Below are 19907 nucleotides of genomic sequence, written 5' to 3' on the forward strand. Positions count from 1 at the left end.
TAATAGTAAGAATAATCATAATAATAATAATAATAATGACAAAATAAAAAGAGCATCAAAATCATATATACTGTATATCATATATACTTGCATATACATATTCCATGCTAGCATGATTTAGCATATATTAAATGGGCGTCTATCATAGCCATTCTATTTTAGACGAGACTTGGAGATTAAAAGTCGCACTTGTTAAAGCAAGTCTGCATGTTGCTAAGAAACTGAATCATATTTGTTGGCCATTATTGAACCCTCATTATTTTCTCTCTTTTAATTTATAATTGCACTGCTAGTGTGTACACAGTAGTTGGCACTTGCATCATTTTTTTCACTTTCTCTTAATCTGTCTAGGTTAAAGTCTCTTTCCTGCCACTTTAGCTGTATGAATACTTTGGCAGAAACATCATAATGCAAAATTTCATTAGCAGTGGAAAAAACCTCTCAACACCAGGACTCTGTTCCAAAACCTAGTGAACTGTCACTTTAAGGCATCATAGAAGCGCTCCCATCATGAAGGCTGCATCACATTACATATTTCACAATATTACTGTTTTTACTTTTGATCAGATAAATGCAACCTAGCTAAGTTTAAGAGACTGTTTTTAAATTGTACTTAACATTTGTGAGTGTTATTATTATTATTATTATTATTATTATTATTATTATTATTATAAGAGTACTGTATTGTAAGTGCCAAACAACAGTTCACTGAAATTTCAGTTAGGATTAGGTATCGTTTGCATTTGAACTATTCTGCTAATCGATTCCTAATTTCAATTCCAATAAGGTAAAAAAAATGTAGATATCATTCACATTTATTCAAAGTCTTACTCCAAAACATTTCATTGTAGCTGAATGCCATGAATGGTTTAAAGTCCTATTAAAATGCACACAAAGGAATTAATAAGAGGAATCGATATTTTAAAGGGGTGGTTGATTATGATTTCACTTTTCTAACTTTAGTTAGTGTGTAATGTTGCTGTTTGAGCATAAACAACATCTGCAAAGTTACAACGCTCAAAGTTCAAAGCAAAGGGAGATATTTGCTTTTAAAGAAATCGCTTTTTAAGAACTACAACAAACGGCTGGTAGAGACTACACGACATTCCTCCCGGGTTAGTGACATCACCAACCCTAAAATTAACATAAACCCCGCCCCCAGGGACGTGATTTATAGATTATCAAGACAGAATATGCTAATCAATGACTAGAAGATAACTACACATAAGCTACATAAATTCATCAACTAACCATTCAGAAACGTCCTGTTGCTTCTACATGTTGTCACTTCTTCTTGAGTCTCTCCATCTTTCTGACTTCGGTTTGAACATAAAAGGCTAAAAGTTTTAGAAATTTTCAGTGCATGTCTGTGTGAGTGCAAGCTGCTGAAGCTCCGCCCCCTGTGCCGGGAGCAGCAGCTCATTTGCATTTAAAGGGACAGGCACAAAACGGTGCGTTTTTGCTCACCCTCAAAAATTGACAATTTTAACATGCTATATAAAAGTATCTGTGGGGTAATTTGAGCTAAAACTTCACATACACACTCTGGGGACATCAGAGACTTATTTTACATCTTGTGAAAGGGGCATTATACCACCCCTTTAATTTTATAACAAGTATCGATTTTCGAAATTCCAGCCCTAGTCAGGACGCTGCCTGTGTACGAGTTACAGAGCCTATTAACACCACAGAATAACAAACAATGTAATTGAAGATAATGTCTGCACTAATGTTTTGCCTTTAATCTTCAGTGATGGATCTGATAGAGTTGGGTATTTTTTCACCTCATACTCACGTCTCTCTGCAGGTCTTAAAGGGCTTTCCTGAGTGTTTGCAGGCAGATATTTGTCTCCATCTGAACCAAAGTCTCCTTCAGGGATGTAAGGCATTCCAGGGTGCAACTCAAGGGTGTCTGCGTGCTCTCGCCATGCGCTTCAAAACCACGCACGCCCCTCCTGGAGACACACTCGTGCACTGTGGAGACGTTCTCACCGCGCTCTACTTCCTGTCTCGAGGATCCATTGAGATCCTCAAGGACGACATAGTGGTGGCCATTCTGGGTAAGAGCTCACAAGCTTCTTTTGAAGGAAGCGCTAATGGAAAGTGACTTCAAATCCATAATATATGAAAAACATGAATATATAAAATGAATAAATAAAAATATTACTATAAAATTACACACACATATTATAATATATGTGTGCGTACTGCGTATATATATATATATATATATATATATATATATATATATATATATACACACACACACACACACACACACACACACACACAATTCATTACATTTTATATAGCGCTTTTCTCATTTTATATAGCGCTATACATAGAAAGGGGGGGAATCTCCTCAAGCACCACCAATGTGCAGCATTTACCTGGATGATGCGACGGTTGCCATATTGCGCCAGAACGCCCACCAAACACCAGCTTACTGGTGGAGAGGAGACAGAGTAATGAAGCCAATCAGTATATAGGGATGATTAGGAGGATGATGGACAGAGGCCACTGGGCAAATTTGGCTAGGATGGGATTTTTAATGACCACAGAGAGTCAGGACCTCAGTTTAACGTCTCATCCGAACGATGGTGCTTGTTACAGTATAGTGTCTGTGTCACTTCACTAGGGCGTTAGGACCCACACAGACCACAGGGTGAGCGCCCCCTACTGGCCTCACTAACACCTCTTCCAGGTACTGACCAGACTCAACCCTGCTTAGCTTCAGTGGGTGACCAGTCTTGGGCTACAGGGTGATATGGTTGCTTGCGATTATGCACACACACGTAAGATGCTCACCAGTGCTGCAGTAAAAACAGTAATATTGTGAAATATTATTACAATTTAAAAGAACTGTTTTCTATTTGACATGATCCTTCAGAAATCATTCTAATATGTTGATTTGCTGCTCAAGAAACATTTATGATTATTATCAATGTTGAAAACAGTTTCCTATTTTTGTGCAAACCATAATACATTCTTTTTTTTTAATCAAGATTTTTTGATGAATAGAAAGTCAAAAAGAACAATTTATTTGAAATATAAATTGTTCCTTCTAAACGCACTGAGTAATAGTCATTTTATTTTTTATAAACTAACATTTGAAAAGTTTGGGGGTCAGTAATATATATATATATTTTTTTTAAGAAATTAATATTATTAATATTAAAATTAAATATTAATATTAAAATTATTTAAATTAAAATAATTGTATTCAGCAATGATGCATTAAATTAATCAATAAAATTATTTTAATTTAAATAATTTTAATATTAATATTTAATTTTAATATTAATGATATTAATTTCTTTAAAAAATAAATAAATAAAAAAATCTTACTGACCCCCAAACTTTTCAAATGTTAGTTTATAAAAAATAAAATGACTATTACTCAGTGGCGTTTAGAAGGAAATTTTGAGATCAGACCTCTTGGTACTTCAATAACCCTGCTCTAGATATTTAATTAAGGAATCACATTTTCACTTATAAATTACTATTTTAATCAAGGGTAGACTATTTTTAAAATCTTGCATAAGAATATATGTCATTGTCTCATTATTTCTCACTGTGCTCTTGTGATCGATGTTTTAGAGATAGCCGATAATGCAATAGTTTGAGTTGTGTGTGTGCGAGGACTTTATGTTGTTAACCGATGCGCTGGTTAGCAACGAGAGCGAGAGAGAGAGAGAGAGAGAGAGAGAGAGGGCACACGCTGTATCTCCCACTGGGTAGATGTGCCATTGTCCCTACAAGCTTTAACACACAGCAGAGAGCCCAGGTGCCCAGGGTGCCGTTTGCTCCGTCTACAAATAAAAAGGCACAGTTATTGTTCTCTCAGAAAATGTCAAACAGATGAGCATATTCTGGAAACAAGCCTGTCTTTCCTTTTCAGGTTTTTTTGCATTGCGTTCCATTCTGTGTCTAGAACCGTGTCTGATAAGAAGAGGCTTCTGACATTTCTATTAAGTGGCTCCTGCTGGATGTGTTTGGCATCTTCAAAGCGACAGGAGAGAGAGAGAGAGAGAGAGAGAGAGAGAGAGAGAGAGAGAGAGAGAGAGAGAGAGAGAGAGAGAGAGAGAGAGAGAGAGAGAGAGAGAGAGAGAGAGAGAGAGAGAGAGAGAGAGAGAGAGAGAGAGAGAGAGAGAGAGAGAGAGAGAGAGAGAGAGAGAGAGAGAGAGAGAGAGAGAGAGAGAGAGAGAGAGAGAGAGAGAGAGAGAGAGAGAGAGAGAGAGAGAGAGAGAGAGAGAGAGAGAGAGAGAGAGAGAGAGAGAGAGAGAGAGAGAGAGAGACATATAATTCATTTAAACCACATGAGATGCACAAATATATACTTTACCATTCAAAGGTTTTTATACAAGAAATTAATTATTTTATTCAGCAATAATGTATTAAATTGATCAAAAGTGATGGTAAAGACATTTAAAATGTTATAAAAATTTTATTTTAAATAAATGCTGTTCTTTTGAACATTCTACTCATCAAAGAATCATGGGGGGAAAAAGTAGTGGAAAAAAAATATGAAGCAGCACAACTATTTTCAACAAGTTATTGGTAATTATTGGTAATAATAATAAATGTTTGTTGAGCAGCAAATCATCATATTAGAATGATTTCTGAAGGATCATGTGACACTGAAGACTGGAGTAATGATGCTGAAACTTTGCTTTGATCAAAGGAATAAATTACATTTAAAATAAAATAGAAAATAGTTATTTTAAATTGTAATAATATTTCACAATATCACTGTTTTTACTGTATTTTTGATCGGACAAATGCAGTCTTGGTGAGCAGACTTCTTTCAAAAACATTTAAAAAATGTTGAAATAAATATGCGTAATTTAAATGGTTTTTTACGCATTATATACATGAATATTTGAAATCAGAAACTGTGCATTAACCCATTAATCGTTCCATCACTATTGACTACTTAAACACAGCAAAGTATTAAAAAAAAGATGGATTTGTGCGTCAAGTGATGGGGTAGGGGAGTGAAATTATATTTATATCGTCTTGCTATAAATGTCATTTTCTTTACATTTAAAAAAGAGCTAGTTAAGAGATCCCCAGACCGATATAATTTAGTGTGCCTCCTTTATTTAAAAAAATTATATAATGGCAACAATAATTAGCCAGCACTTTTGATGCCAGAGAGCCGGCGTGTGACTGACAGGTCTCCTTAACTTCAACACAGTTTAAAAGCTCTGTTTTTTCATCAGATGAATATTCGGTGACATAATAGGGTCAAAACAGTGCAGTGCAGACGGCCACGGTGAAAAGTTCTCAAACCGCACAAAGTGACTCTTTATGCTGAAATGCTGCCAGTAGAGCTGAACTCGTGTTGAACCCTGAGCCTTCATTTAAAGGGATATCTCACCGCTGGAAAGATGAATGTGTATTTAAATTGGGTCATTTATGTAGTAGAAATGTGAAATTATTTTAGAAGTTGGTGCCTTCTAGACTGAGAAAAGCCAGAAAATGTATTTTTGGCTCATGTGGATGAAAGACAACAACTCCCGAATGCACTTGCTTCGCTGCCCTACGAGGACACTCCCAAGCCACGCCTGCCGGTTACAGAGGGCAGTGTCGGAAGAAATGATACAGCTAGGCTACTAGTCGACTCGAAACTGAAAAGATGGCGTTTTATCGTGAGATCCCCCTATGGGCGGGTTGAAGACATGCGGAACGAGCTCCTCCTACTGGCTGGAGTCTCTCGCCTCTGGACAAAAAAGCCTCTGATGACGATAAATGATGATTTTTGCGTCATCTGAGGTTTTTTTTCCAGTCACACAATACAGAAATCTCTCGTCTCAGGGGGACATGAGGGAGGGAAGCACGGTCATTCGAAAATACTACCGGCTTTCTACTGATACAAAGCTTAATGCTAATCGGTGAAGTATCCCTTTAATAATGTTCTTTGGATCCATTAAGAAGAGAAAGTGCTTCTCATCCCTCCCGTGCTCCACTGGAAGGCCCACAATGCTTCAATTCTGCTGCTTCTTCACGGTGAGATTTAGAAAGGTGTCAGATCCCTTATGAACAGCTGTGTCAGGCATTTTAGCCAATTGAGTTTAATGTCACCTCCAGCTCAGTCACGTCTCTCTTATTTAAGGCAGAATCACTCGGTGGGCCTGACATTTACCCGGGAGCGGCCCAGCTGAGAGCCCGCTGATTTTTGAGATAAACTGTAACTTGAATGGACTTTGGTGCAGGACGTTTGTGCCATTTTATAAAACATAAGACACAATGGTAAGGAAAGATGTATAATTAAAATAAAATACATTTGCACTTCCTGAACAAGCAGTGCTTGTAAAGGTAAAGGTTGAGATACATTACTGTTCAAAAATGTATTTTTTTTTTTTAAAGGAATTTTTTTTTTTTTATTCAGCAAGGTGTATTAAAATTGATCAAAAGTGACAGTAAAGTCATTTATAATGTTTCAAAAGATTTGTATCTTTTAACTTACTATTCATCAAAGAATCCTGAATAGAAAGTGCCACAGTTTCCACAAAAACATAAATATAAATATAAACAAATATTTCTTGAGCATCAAATCATCATATTAGAATGATTTCTGAAGGATCATGTGACACTGAAGACTGGAGTAATGATGCTGAAAATTCAGCTTTGATCACAGGAATAAATTACATTTAAATATATATTCAACTAGAAAACAGTTATTTTAAATTGTAATAATATTTCACAATATTACTGATTTTACTGTACATTTTTGATCAAATAAATGCAGCATTGGTGAGCATAAGAGACTTTAAAAACATTTTAAAATCCTACCAACCTCAAACTTTAAAAAGTCAGTGTAAGTTTAGGTTTTTCATTTCTCTTTTGTTATATAAAATTCTTTGTTTCTGCAATAATGAAATGCTGTATCACATCTGTCATATCGCTCAGCACACGTCTTGTTTTCAACTGCACACCGGAATCAATAGTGTAAAGGCGGCTATAAATGATTAAATACATGCAAGGAAGGCAAGACTAATTACGATTCAGAATGCAAATAGAAGAAAGAAAGAAGACAGAAAAGGAGGGGTTTAAAGAGTCTGTTTCTTTTATCAAACATTTCAGACACTGTGAGAAAAGAGCTGATGCTGCGATGTATATTATGAGATGAAAATAAAGTGTTTTTTGAGCTTGGATGCATGTAGATCTCAACAAAATTAGGAGCCTTTAAAATAGCATAAAAGCGGCACTTTAATTCAAAAGAGCAATTCAAATCCTGTTTTCTGAGATCTTTAAAGAAAGGCAAAAGAACAAACAGTTGTTATTCAACGAGAGGTCGAGGGGAAAAGAACAGCATATACAGTACCTGACATCATCTGATTCATAATCTCCACAGACAGAGCGAGCGCTGGTAATCCGCATGACCTAAAATGACCTTGCTCGTCCAGACACACTTGCTGTATACACACACAATCAGCATCTGAAATCCCATGCAGACACATGCATATAGATGGATCTCTGAGGCGGATCAGTGTGATACGGCTTCTGTGACAGTAGTGCACATAAAAAAGGCAACATGTGTGACCCTGGATCACAAAACCAGTCACGAGTCGCACGGGTATATCTGTGGCAATAGCCAACAATACATTGTATGGGTCAAAATTATTGATTTTTCTTTTATGCCAAAAATCATTAGGATATTAAGTAAAGATCATGTTCCATGAAGATATTTTGTCAATTTCCTACCGTAAATATATAAAACATTTATTTTTGTGAGTGAATGCAGCACAATCATGAACATAAATGAACAACTTTAAAGGAGATTTTCTCAATGTTTCGATTTTTTTGCACCCTCAGATTACAGATTTTCATATAGTTGTATCTCGACCAAATATTGTCCTATCCTAACAAACCATACATCAATGGAAAGCTTATTTATTCAGCTTCCATGTGATGTATAAATCTGTTTCTCAAAAATTGACCATGTGACTGGTTTTGTGGTCCAGGGTCACATTTGTCTAAACATGTCATGCATCTGTGTTCTAGACTTATGACAAACCTAAGCTGAATGTGTGCTTTGTTCTCCAGGTAAGAATGATATATTTGGAGAGATGATCCACCTGTACGCCAAGCCGGGGAAGTCGAACGCTGACGTCCGAGCGCTCAGCTACTGTGACCTGCACACCATCCAGAGAGAAGAGTTGCTGGAGGTTTTAGACATGTATCCAGAGTTCGCAGACTATTTCCTCACCAATCTGGAGCTGACCTTTAACCTGCGGGATGAGAATTCAAAGGTACTTCCCATCGAAAGCAAGAAATAATATACAAAACATATGAAATGAAAGCATTTTTCGGTCACCCCAGAGATCATTATTGCGTGTTGTTGTGGTTGGGCTCTTCTTCTTCTTCAGAGCATTTTTTCACAAGCCAGTGATTCAGACGGAGAGGATACGAAGAGTCGAAGGAAGATCTCATTTAAACGTAAACCATCACAAGGTGAATATGATCCATTGATTCCATTACACCATGCCACTGTTGCAGGAACTTAAAATGGTTAAATATTTCACAGTTTGGTTTGAATCAGTAGCCGCGTTTTCATTACCCTTCAAATTGCAAACTGAAAATACGGCCAATGGAAACACGTCAATTTCGCAAAAACTCCCATTTATCGCAAAAACTTTTTTACGCTCGCATGAGGTGGTTTTTCAGGCAATTCGAAAAAGAAATATTTCGCAAAACTGCAATGGAAACAGTTTTTGCACATTTCCAGGCCACCTGACGTAGATGACGCGGTGTGTTTGGACAGAAGACGAGACAAAGTTCTTTATTAAATTCATAAAAGACAAAAGAATTACAGGAATACTGGATTCTAAACCTCAAAGAAATGCCACAATCAAGACCTTGAAGCAGAAATGAGTGAGAAACACCCAGAAACACCTCATATGAGCCGCTCACAGTATAAGGGTCTTTCCTTGCCATTAATGATTGGATAAAACACATACTGTACGTCTCCTTTGATTAATAATAATGGCCAGTGCGGTGGCTGAGATACATAAACCTACCAATGTCCGTCGCCATGATTTTTGTAATGACTTATCGCGAGAGGAAAAAATTAAGTTTGAGTCGCATAACATCGGTTAATGGAAACGCCGTCATTTCGCAATATTTTTTTTCCGACATTTAGAAAAAAAATCGCAAGAGTTTTGCGCAAATCTGTAATGGAAACGCGCCTAGTTTCAGGGGTGCGTTTTCTCCCGTACAACAATGTAACTCGCTGGTTAACTACCAGAGTATGAGGCGTCTTTGAAGAAATCAACAAGCTAGTCATGACTGTTTCCCTGAAACCGTATTGTTGCAATTTTGTTTGAGATCAAATTAATGCCATATTTTTGGCTATAAATTATGGACATGGCATCAGAAGACTAATGCAATTTTTTTCCTCAGTAATTTTGCTTTATTTCAAGATTCAATCATAGCCTCGTTCTTACGTACTAGAGCACATATAGACATGCACACTCTTCAAAATGAAAGATATATATTTATAAAAACAGAGATTTTTATTTGGCCGGACAGTATATATATATTAGGGCTGTCAAAAGATGAATCGCGATTAATCGCATCCAAAATAAAAGTTTGTGTTTACATAATATATGTGTGTGTACTGTGTATAATTAAATTTGTATATATAAATACACACACATGCTTGTATATATTTAAGAAAAATGTGTAATTTATATAGAAAAAAATTATATTTATATATAATATAAATTATATATAAATACATACAGTATATGTATGCAAATATTTCTTAAATATATACATGCATGTGTGTGTATTTATATATACAAAATAATTATACACAGTACACACACATATATTATGTAAACACAAACTTTTATTTTGGATGCGATTAATCACGATTAATCTTTTGACAGCCCTAATATATATATATATATATATATATATATATATATATATATATATATATATATATATATATATACACACACACACACACACACACACACACACACACACATTATATATATATATAATCGCTGTTTGGATTTAAATAGGCAAAATACTTTGAGTCTATGATTTGATCATTATTGCAGTGATTATTATGTTTCTAACCCTAATTGATGGAGTGTGTAGCTTTTCATTTTCTTAAACAAACATGAATGAAGACACATCATGGCCATATTCCAGGATGACAATGTCAAGATTCATCAGGCTCAAATTGTGAAAGAATTGTTGTGAGGAGAATGAAGAATCATTTTCACACATGAATCGGCTCCTCTGAGTTCAGACCTTAAATTCACTGTAAGTCTTTGTGATGTGCTGGAGGAGACTTTACAGAGTGCTGGACTCTTGCATTGTCAATACCAGATCTTGACCAAAAATTGATGCGCCTCTTGATGGAAATAACATCACAACATTTATTTCCATCAAGAGGTGCATACATTTTTGGTCACGATCTTGATCACTGTGTAAAGTCTCCTCCAGCACGTTAAGTTGTATGTCTTGTTTAAGAGGCATCATTATAGTGTTATTATTGCAGAATAAACTGTTGTTTTACAGCTGTAATCATGATGAACGTCTACGTCTCTAGTGAGCTCTTAAAACACTGTTGGGACATTTTAAAACACTTAACGTGGAAAAACACTTAAATGCACAACTTCAACGACCAGGGAGAATCAAATTTATGGTCATAAAAATGATCTACTCCGTAGTCCAAGGAGAAAGTCAATATTTTTTAATGTGAAGCGTTTTTGACCTCATTGACTCCTATTACAAGGAAACAGCTTAACGCTGCTTAATGTACTGAGACACTGACTGGAAGGAACATTCAGTTTTTGCACCTCAATGATTATAAAAACTCTCTATAGATGAGCCCATAATCTTACATCTTGTGTACTATAATAAAACATGAGCAGTGAAAAGAACTGTAATGTTTAACAATGCCTAGACATCACCCTTATGCTTGTAGACAGTGTTTATGATTTATGATCAAGGATTGAGAGAAATACGTTATTGCTTTGGTACGTTTAAACTATTTCTTTATAACAGGCTTCTATGGGAAGAAAATGGTCACAATAAGGTTTCATTTGTTAATTACACTATTAAACATGAACAATACTTCTACAGCATTTGTTAACCTAATGTTAATTTTAATATTTACTAATACATTTTTAAAATCAAAATTGGTACCTGTTGACATACATGCACAAACAATAAAGAATTGTATTTTTATTAACTTACATTAACAAAGATTAATACATTCGGTACTAAAATACATTGCTCAATGTTAGTTCATGTTAGTTAATGCATTAATACACAAATGAGACCTTATTGTAATGCGTTACTAAATAAAATGCATTGTTTTTTGTCAAATTATATTTATGGTTTGGTTCAAACCTTACATTTTATTTAATATTAAACATTCATTCAAAGTAAAAAGATTATTTATTATAAAGACTGTACTTAATATAGTTTCTTTAGCCAAAATGTTAATTAATGTGTGTCAATATATTTTTTGGCTTAATTTCACCATAAACAGAAGCTACTTTTTTTTTTTAAGTTGGTTTAAAGTATAATTTTTAGTCAGATCTCTTTCTGCTTAAAATTGTGTTTGGACAGTGTTGTTTTTCATCGGGTCTGATCTTCAACACGTTTTGTACCCCTGACCGATCGTCCCGTAGTAGGAAGCCTGAAAGAAGCGGACAGCGAGTGCCGGACGGAGCGGCGCGAGTCTCGTCTCAGCTCTAAGAGAAGCTCTGAGGACCGTCGCACCTCCAGAGACGAGCAGCAAAGGCTTCTGGGAGCAGCGATAATGGAGTATCCATCCGTACAGAGCTACACCTCCACGCCGGGCTTCAGTCCTCCCGCAGAGGACGCCGAAAAAAACACATATGATGGTGAGGATTTAGTGGTAGCTCATCTTAACACCATGTGTCATTGTTGTCCGTTTCTGTTGCGTCACAAACCTGAAAAGACAAATATACACACACAAATTCACAGGGTAGTCACTCCATAAATTGCATTCTCTATACAGAACAATGATGCATATTTTAAAAAAGACATCACAATAAACATGGTGTTTCGAAGTTTCTTTATTTACAGTAAGTAAACCGCAGTAACTAACAAAATGCTTTTAATTTTTTCTTAAAAAGGACATATTATGCCCTTTTCAAAGTCTTGAGTTTGTTTTTAGGCTCTACTAGAACAGGTTTTCATGCTTAAATGTTCAAAAAACACATAATTTTCCCCATATTCTCCATTATTGCAGCTCGTCTCTTCCCAGTCTGTCAGTAACGCTCTGTTTAGTTCCTGTCTCTATGAAGCCCCTCCTTCTGAAAAGCACACTGTGCTCTGATTGGTCGAGTACTTCAAGCATGTTTTGGAAATGTCCCGCCCCTTACCATAACCGCCAGTTTAACAAACTACTAACTAACTCAACCAGGCCCCGCCCCTTTATTCTGCGTATGAATTATTTAAATGAGGAATATTGTGACGTGTTCGTTCCCGGAAGAAACTCAAGACTACAATGGAGGCGTTTCAGGAGTTCAGAAACAGTGACTCTGATACTGAGAATAACTCCCGCTGGAGGGACTTTCAGAGCTTTTTATGCTCAAACTGCAACATTACACACTGAAGAAACATAAACATGTAAAATTCTGTTTTATGATTGCTGATTTAGCTTTGTTTACGGTGAAATTTAGACTAAAGTTGAGTCTAATTTGAGTCCTGATTTGGTCAGATGCACATGTCTGGGAATTAAAGTCAGTCAGAAACATTGACGGAAATGAAGTTGTTCCAGGAGAACACTGTGTTCATCATATGATCCATTTGGCAGTCGCCGCTCCTCCGTCTGTTCCCAACTGCATATTGTGCTTAATAAAGGTTTTGGTCGATCTCAAAATCCCTCAAAAGGATTTATGCCGACATAGTCCAAAGTTATCCACACATGCTTTAATTTGTTTCATAATAGGAAAACATATTTTCTTGTGACTATTGTCAACCTATTGCTAATAAAACTACCATAGTTTTTCTTTTAACTAGTAATTTAATTGTGCATTTGATATCTTGAATTCTAAATATTTAGTTGATGATTTCTATTATTTGCATCATGATGGCAACATTAATAGTCAACTTAAAAACCTTGAAATAAAGGAAACACTGCATTATTTACACTCGTCATTGGCTTTGCATTCGTACACAATCCTTCAAGAACAATCTCTGCCAGAGCAATAGTAGTAAGAAGTCTGTCGACCTTCACAAGCTTTTAAAGCGCTCTGTATATCCTGTGCTTTCAGCGAAGAAGAAACAGGCTTTTAGCTTGATGGATGACTCCAAAACAAAAACCAATCTACATTCATCCCAAAAACTTTTCAGACAATGTTAGTCCTTAAAACACTGCTTTACAGGGTATAAAAGGAAAGCAGAGCTCAGACACTGGGAAAAGAAAGTATTGATCGAATCAGTCTGTTCCTAAATCCAAGCTAAAGCATCATGATGAGCGAGAGAGGGAGAGAGAGAGAGAGAGAAGTAGATGGCACGGTAAAACAGGGTCTTTCAGGAGCTTAAGGCACAGTGCGGCCCGTTTTACAGGCTTTAGGAAAATCCGCTGGGCATCTATTCCCTAACTCTCCTCAACGAGTACACAATGTTCCCTCCTGTGCCACAGACAACCACTAGAGAGGAGGATTGCCATTGGAATATGACCTCCACACACACACACACACACACACACACACACACACACACACACACACACAAACCCTCTAAACTCAACATGATTATCATGGCATTGAAATATTAAAGCGATGTAATCATTTACCTTCATGCCGTTCCAACCTCAGGACACTCTTTCCCATGTGGACGAGGAACGAGGCTCTGAAAAGCATATACATTTTTTTTTATAAATGTGGTCCATATAACTTGTACACTTTATTTAGAATATTTTCATAAAGTCACATGATAGCTTTGTTCGACTGGAATTTAGTCGTTACTCACTGAAAATCTTCCCTCCGCTGTAGACATCAATGATGTTTGGCCATAAAAGAAGCATATAAATATACAAACCAATTCACTGGTGTGGTCATGTGTTTATATACACCTTGCAGAATCACCAAAATATTAATATTTTAAATTAAGCATTTTTAAAAACGCACGGGGGCATAAAAAATTGATTTTGTTTTTAATTAGTACTGCCATGATGAATAAGTCATTTCATGCTTTTTTTATGTTATTAAAAACATGAATTACTGACAAAAACATTTAAAAGATATTATTTTGCTTAATCTTATTTTCATAATTTAGTACTGCCCTTCAGAAGCTATATAAGACATTTACATGTTTCCCAGAAGACTTAAAGGGGACATATCATGCCAAATGCACTTTTTTAGCCCTTAAATGCATTTTGTTGTATATTTGGAGTGTTTAGAAGTACAGAAAATATGAAATTATTCTCTTCAGGTGCTTCGTTGATATCTTTATATTCTGTTTTGGTCATATTTTTCAACCTGTTCCGATTTTTCTGTTCTCTATGACGTTTTTTGAACTATTACGTCACAGTATTTGAAGCGGAACTGCCAAATAAGGACATTGACTTCCGGCCCAACACATTTCGAGCAATCCGCCATTTTTATTTCTCGCTGCAATTTTGTAGTCCAAGCTAAAGGATGCAGAAGTTACGAGAGGGTAAGTTAAAATGTTCGGTTGTTGGATGTAGTAACCCACACGCTTCATTACACCGTTTAATGTAGATAAACTGCTGCGCTTGTTACAGGGCGCATGTTTAACTGAAAGAACGAGCAGAGGGAGAGACCCGGTCGCCCGCGCGCGCTCACTCTCTCTCTTCAGAGCCAGGCGAAAGTGTAAACAAGACATCACCGTCTCCAAACTAGACGCTGTCTTGCTCTCTCTCCCTCGCACATATTAATCAAAATAAATCGACACGGTGGTAAAAGGTCGGAAGACCAAAGTTTCATGTGTAAATACAGTACACACCATTGCGATACATCCATATGAAGACGTTGTTCTACAGGTTCGTCGTCTTCATTTTCATCTCGCTCCTGCTCCGACTCTGGCTCGAACATGTAAGGCTGGCTGGACAAGTCTTCCGTTGTTGACATTTTGTTAATAACGTGTGAATAAAAAGTTTCTGTGCCGCTAGATAATCGTATCTCTGCTATCAAACTACAAAAATGGCCGAACGGGGTGGAGTTGAACCGAGTGTGGGCGGGGTATGAAGTGTCTCAATTGTATTTAAAGAGACCGCACCAAAACGAGTTGCTCTCAGACGCACATCAGAAAAGGGGTAGAAAAGGGGCCTGTGGAGCTATAATAATGAGGAATTCAGACCCAAGCATTGCAGTTCCGCTTTATATAGACTACAAATGTATGATTTATATGTAAAAAGGAACAATTTAAAAGCATGATATGTCTCCTTTAATACGTTACGTCATTCAAAATCTGTATGACTTTTTTTCTGTCTGTTAAACAAAAGATGATATATTACACATTTACAGTGCATATATATTTTTAGTGACATAGGGGTGAGTAAATGATAACAGAATTTTCAGTTTTGCCTCAACTTTAATACAGTAAATATATAATTTATTGTCAGCTTTCATGTGTTACATGTTCTGGAAAAAGCAAACAGCTCTTGCTGTGGGCATCTTCCTTTCAACTCTATTCACGTAATACACATAATACATGATTATGTGCAGTACTTCATCTGATGTGAGCGGACATAGGTCATGCAAGTTTCCCTGATGATTTAATGCATGTGTATATATATATATATATATATATACAGTGAGGAAAATAAGTATTTGAACAGCCTGCTATTTTGCAAGTTCTCCCACTTAGAAATCATGGAGGGGTCTGAAATTGTCATCGTAGGTGCATGTCCACTGTGAGAGACATAATCTAAAAAAAAATAATCCAGAAATCACAATGTATGATTTTTTAACTATTTATTTGTATGATACAGCTGCAAATAAGTATTTTAACACCTGAGAAAATCAATGTTAATATTTGGTACAGTAGCCTTTGTTTGCAATTACAGAGGTCAAACGTTTCCTGTAGTTTTTCACCAGGTTTGCACACACTGCAGGAGGGATTTTGGCCCACTCCTCCACACAGATCTTCTCTAGATCAGTCAGGTTTCTGGGCTGTCGCTGAGAAACACGGAGTTTGAGCTCCCTCCAAAGATTCTCTATTGGGTTTAGGTCTGGAGACTGGCTAGGCCACGCCAGAACCTTGATATGCTTCTTACAGAGCCACTCCTTGGTTATCCTGGCTGTGTGCTTCGGGTCATTGTCATGTTGGAAGACCCAGCCTCGACCCATCTTCAATGCTCTAACTGAGGGAAGGAGGTTGTTCCCCAAAATCTCGCAATACATGGCCCCGGTCATCCTCTCCTTAATACAGTGCAGTCGCCCTGTCCCATGTGCAGAAAAACACCCCCAAAGCATGATGCTACCACCCCATGCTTCACAGTAGGGATGGTGTTCTTGGGATGGTACTCATCATTCTTCTTCCTCCAAACACGTTTAGTGGAATTATAACCAAAAAGTTCCATCTGACCACATGACTTTCTCCCATGACTCCTCTGGATCATCCAAATGGTCATTGGCAAACTTAAGACGGGCCTTGACATGTGCTGGTTTAAGCAGGGGAACCTTCCGTGCCATGCATGATTTCAAACCATGACGTCTTAGTGTATTACCAACAGTAACCTTGGAAACGGTGGTCCCAGCTCTTTTCAGGTCATTGACCAGCTCCTCCCGTGTAGTTCTGGGCTGATTTCTCACCTTTCTTAGGATCATTGAGACCCCACGAGGTGAGATCTTGCATGGAGCCCCAGTCCGAGGGAGATTGACAGTCATGTTTAGCTTCTTCCATTTTCTAATGATTGCTCCAACAGTGGACCTTTTTTCACCAAGCTGCTTGGCAATTTCCCCGTAGCCCTTTCCAGCCTTGTGGAGGTGTACAATTTTGTCTCTAGTGTCTTTGGACAGCTCTTTGGTCTTGGCCATGTTAGTAGTTGGATTCTTACTGATTGTATGGGGTGGACAGGTGTCTTTATGCAGCTAACGACCTCAAACAGGTGCATCTAATTTAGGATAATAAATGGAGTGGAGGTGGACATTTTAAAGGCAGACTAACAGGTCTTTGAGGGTCAGAATTCTAGCTGATAGACAGGTGTTCAAATACTTATTTGCAGCTGTATCATACAAATAAATAGTTAAAAAATCATATATTGTGATTTCTGGATTTTTTTTTTTTAGATTATGTCTCTCACAGTGGACATGCACCTACGATGACAATTTCAGACCCCTCCATGATTTCCAAGTGGGAGAACTTGCAAAATAGCAGGGTGTTCAAATACTTATTTTCCTCACTGTATATATATATATATATATATATATATACATGCATTAAATCATATATATATACATATATATATATTTTTTTTTTTCAGTTTAATGTGCAGGCCAGGGTTATTATAGTTTACAAAAAAATAAAACCATAAAAAATGTTTCATTCAAAAATGTTTCAAACCATAAAAAACATTTTCATTTAGTTTAACATGATGCACACAAAAAAAAATGCATCTACTAAAATTAAAAATATTAAAACTAAGTAAAATTAAAATTAAAACAGAAAATGTAAAAATAAAAACGGATTCAAATATTAATAAAACCTATAATAGTATCTCTACTAAAATAACACTGGTGCACCCTTATAAGTATTAACCCTTTTGACATACTGAGCTCATCTATATGCTAGTGTACTTTTATAAGTTGACGAAATGAACTTTTAGCAGATTTATACACACTTAAAATGTCTCTTCCAGGGAAAAACAAAACAAAAATATTGATGCCAATATTCGATATTCCCCAACTTCCGGTCTCAGCAGGAAATCTGCACCTCTCATGGTGCTTTTAAAGAGAAACCTCACCCGTCGTTGAACACGTTGACCCAGAGATGATCACGTCAGGTGTCTTCTCAGTCTCCGTCCATGCATGAGGGTCAATCTGTCCCGGAGGAATGTCATTTCCCTACACTGCTCATCTCTGGTTCCTCCAGTCTCTGATCGGACATGAGTTGGCGTCTCGCACGTAGACAGCCGTTCTGATCAGCGTGGAGCAGGTGTCTGTGAGAGATAACCATTGGCTTTAGTGTTTCTATTAGTCCTGAGCCTCACCGATAGGAAAGTCACAGCAATATAACACCAATACAAGCGCTAACACAGAGACAGCAGGCCTTTACACACACCTGAGATGCAATTCCTCACTAGATATTGTCACAGGTATTTTCAGCTTACAGGACGCAGGTGTGTTTGGAGAATCACGGACAACACTGAAAATCAATGCTAACTGGAAATAATGAATGCAACTAATATTATAATCAGGCATCGTAACAATAAAGACTAATCAACTTAGATGGAGAAAGTACATCCTATTTGCTGTTGATGTCATGCGTCCAATCAAAGTCTATTGTATTTTGATGCTAATTAATTTCTCACTTGTAACAATCTAGCCAAATGGTGTTCTGCAAGGATGATGCATTTTTGTAGCATTTTAGCACTTCCTTTTCCATCTTCACAAATCCAGTGGGTATTTTTAATGGGTTTTTAGTTAAATGCCTGAAATAAGGTCTGTGCTGAACATAAGCTCAAGATATTATTCTACTTTCCCACATAAAACACATCATCAGTAATAGATACAAGATATATTTATTATCATATGCACAGTAAAACAACACAATTGCCCGTTGTTTTGTTTTTTTAAAGCTTTAAAATGAACAGTAATGTAGCAACACTTGGATGAGCACCAATGCATGTGTGTATTTTATCCCTGTTTCAGATCTCCAGACTGACGGGTGGTTATCTGACAGTGTTAAAGTGCACGTGGACACGACTGCACAGGAGCAGGCCGGCGCTGAAGATGAAGATCTGGACGGTGACATAACATATGGAGAAGTGGAGCACAGACTAGACCGACTGCAGGAACACCTGAGCAGGTGAAATAATGCTTCATTAAACAGAGCACTCGGAGTGAGCCGGGTTTGATGACATCGCAACACAAGCTTGTGATTGCTCAATCAATATTAATGCTGTAGTTGCAACAGTTGATTTCATACTGGATGGTAATTGATTGGATAGTGAAACAAAAGTGGGTATTACATACCAGTATGGGGTCAGGTGATTGAAGGAGAGGAGTTATGTGACATTAGCTAAAACAAGGTAAAGTTATTTCATATGTTGAGCATCAGTTAAAAAAATAAAAATATTATGAATGATTATGAAGACAAACTTAGTGTCACTTTTACGCTTTTTTTTTTTTTAAATATTCCTTTTAATGCAGTCTGTGAATATAAAAGGTCTGCAAAGTTTTAAAGATCAAAGTGCACGACAAAAAGTTAGTGTCTCCCAAAAGAAAGAATCAATTATGAACTACTGAAACAAGTCGCCAGTTATTCCAGACTCACCTCCTATTACATAACAATGTAAAACATTTGCGTAATGCCAGTCTATAGTCTTCATTGGCTGCTGGAGATTGTTCTACATCATTCTCAAACACTGTAGCTGAGACTGGAAGAGTTTGGTTCGTGTTGTCGACGTGCTGAGAAGACGCTGTTTTCAGTGCTGTGATTCCACTTTGCATATATTATATCTCATATATTATATTATATCTCTGTATATCAAGCTCTGAGGAAGATCTGGAGCTGAAATTTGGATATGGTAATGGGAGTTTTGTTTCTGACACGTGCTGTCAGTGGCAGACCAATCACAACAGGGCCATCTGGGCCATCTGACCAATCAGAGCAGAGTAGCTCTCGGAAAGGAGGGGTTTAAAGAAACTGGATCTTTGAACAAACCGTTTTGGTTTGAGGAAATGAGGTGATGCGCAATGTATATTATGAGA

At 36.8% G+C, this 19907-nt stretch overlaps 1 protein-coding gene across 1 annotated transcript in view; it reads left to right on the forward strand.

The window, feature by feature from the left end:
* LOC311088622 (potassium voltage-gated channel subfamily H member 7) overlaps positions 1-19907 on the forward strand; it is a 108093-nt gene that overhangs the window by 80721 nt on the left and 7465 nt on the right. Inside the window, exons 10-14 of the mRNA XM_084122864.1 lie at positions 1808-2060; positions 8053-8258; positions 8376-8460; positions 11667-11882; positions 18846-19002. Coding sequence (XP_083978990.1) covers positions 1808-2060; positions 8053-8258; positions 8376-8460; positions 11667-11882; positions 18846-19002 — 917 coding nt within the window. The remainder of the gene's footprint in view (positions 1-1807; positions 2061-8052; positions 8259-8375; positions 8461-11666; positions 11883-18845; positions 19003-19907) is intronic.

The sequence above is a fragment of the Abramis brama genome, assembly GCF_963993115.1.
Source record: "Abramis brama genome assembly, chromosome: 8".
NCBI lineage: Eukaryota > Metazoa > Chordata > Actinopteri > Cypriniformes > Leuciscidae > Abramis > Abramis brama.